The sequence below is a fragment of the Thunnus maccoyii genome, chromosome 6 (genome assembly GCF_910596095.1).
Source record: "Thunnus maccoyii chromosome 6, fThuMac1.1, whole genome shotgun sequence".
Taxonomy (NCBI): Eukaryota; Metazoa; Chordata; class Actinopteri; order Scombriformes; family Scombridae; genus Thunnus; species Thunnus maccoyii.
Window position 1 is genome coordinate 9,457,545 of NC_056538.1, and position 8,847 is coordinate 9,466,391.

Sequence of the window (8,847 nt, forward strand, 5' to 3'; positions counted from 1 at the left end):
GCTAAATTGGCTGGTGGCAACATCAAGTCTTTCATCTGTGATTTCAGTCACAAGGCAGGGCCAGGCGTGGTATTCTAGCTGAGACTCTGAACAGGGACTAAGAATAAGGCTTAAACAGACTGACTGTCCGTGCCCTCCACTCGCTGCTACTCTTTTTTCCCCCAAAAAATTCAATCATCCCTCCCCCACCAATGCCACCAGAACAGTCCGCCACACACACACACGCAAACACAGTCAGTTTTAATCCCAGCCTTTTGCCATAATCCCTCACAAAACTCAGGGAACTTTCTCTTTGGCATCAATCTGTCGATCCCAGCTACTACACAGGCCAAAATATACACACAGGGAACCAAAGACACACATACAGCATGGACGAGCAGGAATATGCACAGACACAAAACTACAATTAAGATGCTAATGCTGGTGCTGATAAATAATGATGATGGAGGAGGAAAGGTAAGGGTAGGAGCTAGAGGAGGTTGGAGGGATGGCATTCATACATTCCCCTGTACGCTGCCATAGATCTGATCCATCCTGGAGAGGCAGATGGCTGACTGGCTGAGTAATGTTCTCTGCATCAGCAGCGTTAACAGCCTGCCTTCAAGTCAAAATATGGTGACACAGGAGAAATAGGAGTCCATGCATAGACTCAAACCCTCCCTGCTCACACTCACACACACTGGACAAAATGCTTAGCTTAGCAGATTTCAAAGGCAAATGTGATACCAGTATAGCATTACACTTCTGCAGAGCACTCACACAGACATTACTGATGTGAAGTGGCCATACACTTCCAATATGTGAAAAAACATACCATAAAAAGCCTGGCCATGGCTGGGATATAACGTACAGGCTGATCTCTGTGGTTACCATGGAGCTGCATGGATGTGTAGGGAGTGGTCGTATAGCCAATGAGAAGAGGGGATTTGGTGTGCTGCTAGGCAGACTACTGTACACTACTTCCACTGTAGGATAGCTGCTCCCCGCTGTGCTGAAGGCAAATAATGCAAGCTGTAATAATCAATGGATCAGTCATTTGAAACCTGTGTTTAATGAGCCAAAAGCACTGACTGAAGGTTAGGAGGAAGCACACTGGAAAAACGCCCATCATAGATATGCTGAGGTGGCAACGGCAGTCCAGCTGTGCTTCTCATGACTGTTCATCTCTCTTTCTCGAGCTCATTCCTAGCCCCCCCCCTCCCCAATCCCCCTTTTTTTCCCTCCACACCCCTCTCTGTTTTGTCATGCTTTTCCCAGATTTCTGCCCTCTGTCCCCCTCGCAGCACCAGACATCTCACAAGAGCGCTCACATGGCTGCTTCTCATCAGAACGAGTCTCATGACAAGCAGCTGGTAACCTCGGTCTGGGATCTTTTTCACCGCCTTAAGAGCTATAAAACCTGCACTACTGAGTCTCAGAATTATTAATTCATCTTAAATTCATGTGTGCTGTTTCTTTTGCTCTGGCAGACTGGTCTTTTTTTTTAAGAAGGTCATGTGGCCACGTCTCCCAAAGCTATAATCAAATGAAAGCTCTGAATTGAGACATGATGGCTCTGTAATGATGTTTTTATGTGATATATAAATGACGTCAAAATGTTGTTTTTCATGGGATTTTTTTCTCAAATTTGACCCAACGCCAGCATAGTTCTCACACATGATGTTGATGTTTGTTGACCATCTCTCTGCTAGTGATTTTCCTAATCCATTCATCATAATTTGCATGGCTGTTCCAATGTGATTCTCCATCAGACTGAGGATATGTTGAGCTGCATTGGGTTGTGTTAACCAGAGGTCTGGATCTTCTGCCACAAGATGTGACTTTAAACATCCAGTGTCTTCTGTATCTGACAGACATCCTCCCCCACAAAAATCGTAGACTTGGGTCAAGACATATTAACAGTGTAGGTCTTATCTATTGCAGCCTTGCCACCACCCATGCCTCTGTCTGTGTCAGGAAGCCTGCGGCCAGACGCGGGAAGCCCCAAAGTGTCAGAGGGGATCAGAGGACTGTCCCACTGTGTGCAACAGGGTCTGACAGGCCTGTCACACTAACCTGCTTTCCAGGAAGCTCCTCTCCCTTCACTGTCACTCTCACTAACCAGTAGTAATGTGAGTCAATGCAGAAGATATGATACTGACATGACTGGGAATTTGGGCAAAGAAGGCAGCGTATTACGTGTTTATAATCTTTTCATAATTAATAACTCTGGATTGATTTCGGGCTCCGGGTTGAAGTGAGGTAACTTAGCAAACACGAGCTCTGATTGTTAACCTTAGCAAGCTAAATTAATGGGAGTTTGCAAAAACTTGCCACTTTTTTAACATGAAGCTGAGCCAGTTAACTTAAATAACTTGGAAGACAAGCCCAGTATCTCTCAGCAGGACTGTGAGATTAAGTTACAGGATGATGCTAGCCGCTGAGTTAGCCACCCATGCACACACACACATACGGAGCAGTGAAAGCTGTGGCAAAACTGAGACAAATGTCACACCAGTTCACGGATACTCACCGACACAGAGGGGCTGGAGGTGGTGCTCGGTGTCGGCGACCGCTGGACTGTGACCAGCGCCATCCCGGCTGCTGCTGCTCAGACCTCGGTCACCTCGGACAGTGAGGAGCCGGGATACCAGGCATTGTTTTTGGGCACAAACTACGCCGAGCTCCCGGGGTTATTCCTCTGGTCGTTGCTTAGTTTCCCCCGTGACGTCAAGTTTAGCAGAATCACTACACACATCCGGTATGTCCATTTCAAAACAAAAGGTCTCATTCAGAAAAAGCACAATCTATCTGAGTTTGTTATTATTATTGTTTGTAGTTTGTTGTATTGTTTACAATGTTCCTGCTGAAATATCCAGATTCCAGATTTACTGCGTTGATTAAACACAAACTGGTTAATAAATGTGCAAGATGTAGGCTTAAGTACAGTATCAGGTGCAAAAAAAAAAAAAAATCTTCAAACCACATCTTGACCCAGGCAAACTTTTCAAGACAGGACTTCAAGATCATATAAAGCAGTGGTTCTCAAAGTGGGGTCTGTGGACCCCCAAAGGTCTTTGAGGGTGTGCCAGAGAGTCCCCAGCGAAAAGAGGAATAATTTATTTTTACCATAATTCCATCCATACGCAACACAATGACAGAATGTGTGAATATTTTGGTCATGGGTTTCATCTATTGTTTGGGGTCCCTGGGTGTCTTAGCCCCTGGGCAGTTGTCTGCTATGGCCAGTTGGTACCCCAGCCATGAGCACAATACAATACAATCTTAGACATCACCATGAATTAATTAAAATTATTTATCTGCTATTTTTTTTCCTTTAAAATAACAGTAAAAGAATCCATGTCTCCTTTTAAAGAGAGCCGGCAATCATGCGCTTTTATTTTGACAGGTAAATCTCATAACTTCCTATAATTCTTTTCCTGTCTCTGGTTCACTTAACATTACTCTGCTCGCTCGCCGGTGTCGGACGCATGCGCCATAGAGACCAGCTGTCAAACGGGTGCTGGCTGCTTGATGAATACTTACACGCCCATTCATCCAAAGGCCAATTCCAATCGATCAATTAAGCTGCGAGTAATAAGGATCAGTAGGTGGAGCTACTAGACTGCTACCCCTCTGTAGCTACAGTGTGTGTGTGTGTGTGTGTGTGTGTGTGTGTGTGTGTGTGTGTGTGTGTGTGTGTGTGTGCGTGCGTGCGTAGGTGCGTGCGTGCGTGTGTAAGGTATTAGGTAGGTGACATATAGCATCATGAATAATGCATCCTTGTGTTTGTGTCTGTTCTTATAGGATCTGCTGCAGGAGAAGATCTGACCTTACATCTCAGTGCTTCCATGTTTTTCAGTTACCCACTTCTCCTGGGAGATGAGATATGGGGGTGGGGGTGTGAAAGCAGGGGGAGGTGTGTGTGTGTGTGTGTGTGAAGGAGGAGGAGGACGGTGAAAGGGGAAGTCAGAGGAGGGTCATGAAGAGGAAAGGAGGTGAAAGATGAGAGGAGATATATACCACTTTAACAGAACCTATATCTCAAAGAGCCTTGACGGTTTTGACGTCAAGTGTCACACAGCATATATCTTCCTCCTGACTTCTCACGGTCACTGCGTTTTATTGAAAGAGCAAGTATTCACACAGTCGGAGTGGATGTTCAGAGATGGAGCGAGTGTTGGGGACAGAGAAGAAGGTGTGGATGGGTGTGAAGCTGAGGCCTATGCGAGGATAGGAAGCTCATTTTGATTCACTTCATTTCATTATCTGGGTTATTGCCTCCTCCTCCTTCTCTTCCACCACCCCCTGTCCCCCTCAGTGTTCCTTACCCCTCTCCTGCTTTTTCTCCTCCCTCCCTTTTTATCGATCATCCAATAAGCCTAAGTGTTAAAAACATCAGAGAAGATGAAGAGAAAGAAAATGTGATACAAAAATAAAACAGAAACAAACAGGGATGGGAGTAATAGGAGCTATTAAGATAACATAGAAAGAAAATGTAAAGATTGCATTGAACTTGAAGATCATGAAAGGGATGAGGGTGGAAGATGGAGAGATGGTGGACTGTGAGAATAGAAAGTCAAGATAAAAATAGAAAAGCCAAATGATAGAAATCATTGCAAATCGAGGAGTGACAGAATGATTGATGACTCCTTCCCACATCCTCCCTCCTCCATATCTCTCCCCGCAGTTTGGCTGCAGCTCATTGGACCTTACAGACCGTGTGTGTGTGAGCCAGCAGCTGTGCATTTGCATGGATATATTTATATTCATTAATCTACCTGTGTTTGTTTTAAATAGAGGTTGAAGTCCATGGCTCTGCTGAAAATGGAGACAAACTGTGCATACCATTTCAGCCATAAGTAGAGCTCATCCGTCTGCCTTTTTTTTTTTTGGCAATATCCAAACCACAGTGCCTCTGCAATGGTTAGAATGACAACATGGGTGACAGAGGAGCAGCTGAATGGAGGGTCATATATAGAGGTTAGAAGTGGCTACCTCTGCAGAGAGGCAGAGAGCGAGAAACTGAGAGTGTGCGGAGGAAAACAAGATTAGGATTAAAGCAGAGGATGATTCTACTTCAGGGACTTTAGTGTTAAGACAAACAATGGGACTAAAGACAATCCTGTTTGTAATTAAAGCTCTGCTCTCGACAAGAGATTGGATCACATACTAGTGTATGTGTGTGGGTGTGTGTGTGACTAAGAGAGAGAGAGAGGGGTTGGTTGATATGTGTGGAATCAGTAGTCAAATAATAAGCAAAAGTCACATTTTAGGCCCACTGATGGTTACAAAGAACACTAATTTGCAGCTTTCTCACTACAGTTTAATATAGGCTGGCATGCTCCACTGTTGAGTTATGCATCCACTGAGTGATTTATTCACTTATCCTAGCAAACCAAATGAAAGTGCATGATGTTGTCATTGTCTATTACTGAAATTACTTTTTTTTTTCCTCCATCCAGTCCACACCCTGATCCCTTCACTTGTCTCCATGGAGCTTTAGGCCCCCCAGTGGTAAACTCTCCTAAAACAAGCTATTGTGATTATAACGTGATACTCCCTCAAACCAACAGGGGGGGATATGACCCCGTTTAAAAGTAAAACTGGAAAGTCGATTGAGAATGTGCTCATGTCAGATGGAAGAATTATTGTCCAATGCATGAGATGTCAAATATGTTTAGTTTTACTTGTTTGGGTTTTTTCTTAATTTTGCAATTCATCTGGATTTTCCTGTTTGTATGGACCCCAAAGATCCTTATATTTTAGTATTTTAGTTTTCCCTTGTAAAGATTTAGGTTGTATTCTTGCAAAATAAGAGGAAAAAATTTAATATGGCAAGTAAGCAGCTGTGTTTCCTTAATCAACATACTTTACTTCTCATTACAAAAGTATTTTCTAAAGCATACATGCATTTATCATTGACTATTTCCTAGACACACTCTGATCTTTTATTTCACTAGAAATCAACTTGAACAGACTTGTAAGCTGCTTGAAATAGGTAAATGCAGTGAATATTAGACACCTTTATTTATTTTATTTGATCTTATTTCATTTCACTTATTGACGCTACAGAATATTATCACTTTGTGGCAATGTAGTTGCTTTAGCAGAGACTGTTAAATTGGACTAGTAAATAATTACAGTACATCAAATGATCATGTAATGGTGTGTAATGGTTGAGGGGTCTCTCAGTTCCTTTCAGCTCTACAGAACTTTTTAATGTTTTTCAGCTCATCGTTTTCATTTTTATGACTTTACTGTTTGGCTCACGCTCATTGCTCTCCAAACTCAGATAAACTCACTGAACACTACCTGCCCAGCACCAAAACAGCAGACAGACGCCTAATAAATGCTAATGATGCTCCAGGAACCCTGGATGTGTATTTAAGCTGCTAAACTGTTACATGTGCACCATAACAATTTTAAACAGGGATATTATATCAAAGTTCTGTTTAAAGGTTGATCTACTGCCTCCTAGTTGTAATAAACAAATACTCAGTCTCCCTGGAGTTAGCTAATTAGCTGCAGTGAAACAGGTCTATAGAGTAAAATGGTTTACTGTGATGTATTATCAATCTAAATAATGTTTCAGGTCACTTTAGCATGATTGTAATTTGTAGTTAATGTAACTTAAAGTAAAACAAGAATGATCAATGTTACGCCATTTTGTCATTTTATTGACAAAAATGATGAACAGATTTGTGTCACAGATCTTCACAGTTTCTGAGTTTTTTTCAGATGAGCCTTCATCTGATCTGTACTCCTCTGTGTCTGACTGACTCACATGTGTCTTATCCTGCTGCAGCTTCCGTCCATCCTTCATTGCAGATCTGTTACTCTATAAATGTGGATATCGTACATCAGTCATTTTGAGCCACAGTAGCTGAAAGGTATCTGCTGGAACCAACTAGAGGCTGATAGACAACTCTGTCAACTCTACAGCGTAAAAAGCAGATACCTAAATCCATCACCTCAGCATCGTCCTCATCGTTAGTGTCATTATTTTTCGCAGTGCTCACACTTCATCCGTGCATTATGAGCACGGTCATGCTCAGCTGTCTCTTAGGGCTTAGGCCTGTTTCACCTCATCGTCTTCAAAAGAAAAACTTAAACATAACAAATGCGGATGCTTCTGCACAAGGCATAAGGGATCACTGAATAGGTTGAAAGATACCTTCACAGTCAACATATCTCAGCACAAGTGAATCTGACTTAGAATCAGTTACCTAAAGACTTCACCTCCATCATACTTGTAAAGATCTTGTTATATGACTGAATTCTCACTTGAGTGACTGACATTGACTTAAACATAAAGCTAGTGTCGTTCTATATGGTTCTGTGGTCATACACACTTCAAATTGTACACACACACAAGGAGCCAATGAGTTTCAGAGTTACTATTAAGGGCCTGTTCACTCTCTCTGTTTCTCATCTCCTCACCTGTAATGAGAAGACAACAGATCAAGGACCTCTCAGTGTATCTTGGCAACAATTATATGAGCTGAGAAGGCAGGAGAAGCGAGCAATGGAGAAAAGACAGAGAGTGTGTGTGTGTGTCAGAGAAAAGGGCCTACTCTGCAGAGATAAGATGGTATTCTCCCTTCGTGCAAAATGAGTTCATTAGGGGAGTGAGAGACAGCCATAGCTGGGAATCAAGGTTTCTGTGCGATAAAGGGCGGGAGCGACAGATTGGAGGGAAAAAAGAGTTTCATTTCCTGTTCTTCAGAGGCAGTGGCAGTATCAGGGGATCAGCAGAGAGGCTGGGTAGAGGGGAAAAAAATGGAGAGACGGGGAGAGGACGGACAGAGCAAGTTAGAGAGGTAAATGCCAGGATTTTTTCTGTCAAATAAAACAGAGTGACCCTCTGGATCACTGTCAGAAAATATTTTTATCGAGAACTGAGGGGAGACAGAAAAGGAGTTGAAAGATATGTCAAACTCAGCTGCTCTCGGGAAAGTGGGACGTCAAAATTGAACTCCCGCGATGAAGTATTTATGGTTATCACAGTGCAAAAGGCTAATCAGAACCCATGAAGGATTTCTGAAAAATGACAGCAGCCACATGTTTGAGAAAGAGAGCAGGCATACACATGCACACACAAACGCAGAGCCCAGGTTGGCTTGCCTAAATTAATATAAGAAATGTTACGGGGAAAAAAAAGAAAAAGAAAAAAGTATGATATGAGACCTGGAAACAGAGATGAAATGAGCTGGAGGTCTTGATAGACACCTGATAGTGAGAGAGGCGGGCAAGGCAGGCAGCTAGGCAGATGCTGAGATGACAGGTACAGCAGAGGTGGAGTGATACGCTGGCTGTGCTGCGCTGTTTAATATAGATCTGCAGCGATAAAACAAGACAGAGAACACAGGATGCGTCTGTCAGTCAGGAGTAGGGAGCCTAGAGGAAATTGCCACAATAAAGCACACATACACACACACACACACACATATAGGAGAAGCTCCTGGCACATAAATCAGTGTGTGGATGGATCCAGGGAGATTCAATTAAACCAAAAACTCATCTTTTTTAAGTTTAATTTCAAACTCTCACAAACCAGGAGGAAAGAGGTGCTGATGTGTGTACAGGCAGAACAACTTCATGCAGAAATAATGACACTTTTCTAAAAATTTCTTTTCATTTACTCAGAGACTACGTAGTGTATAACTGCACATCTGTTGTAGATTGGCCCACTGCTCAGATGAGGGTGAGCTTAAGATGCACTCAGCTCCCCCCCCCCCCCCCCCCCCCCCTTTTTTTTTTTCTTGAGTATGTGTGTGTGTGTGTGTCTGCATGTGAACACAAGAATGTTTGCTGATTGCAGATTTCAATTGTAGGATTAAGCAGTGATGACAAGGAACCATCGTG

At 42.9% G+C, this 8,847-nt stretch overlaps 1 protein-coding gene across 1 annotated transcript in view; it reads right to left on the bottom strand.

Moving 5' to 3' along the window:
* Positions 1-2,713, bottom strand: part of ssh2a (slingshot protein phosphatase 2a) — a 30,044-nt gene extending 27,331 nt beyond the window's left edge. The window contains exon 1 of the mRNA XM_042414862.1: positions 2,513-2,713. Coding sequence (XP_042270796.1) covers positions 2,513-2,575 — 63 coding nt within the window. The 5' untranslated portion in view covers positions 2,576-2,713. The remainder of the gene's footprint in view (positions 1-2,512) is intronic.
* Positions 2,714-8,847: the final 6,134 nt, after the last annotated feature.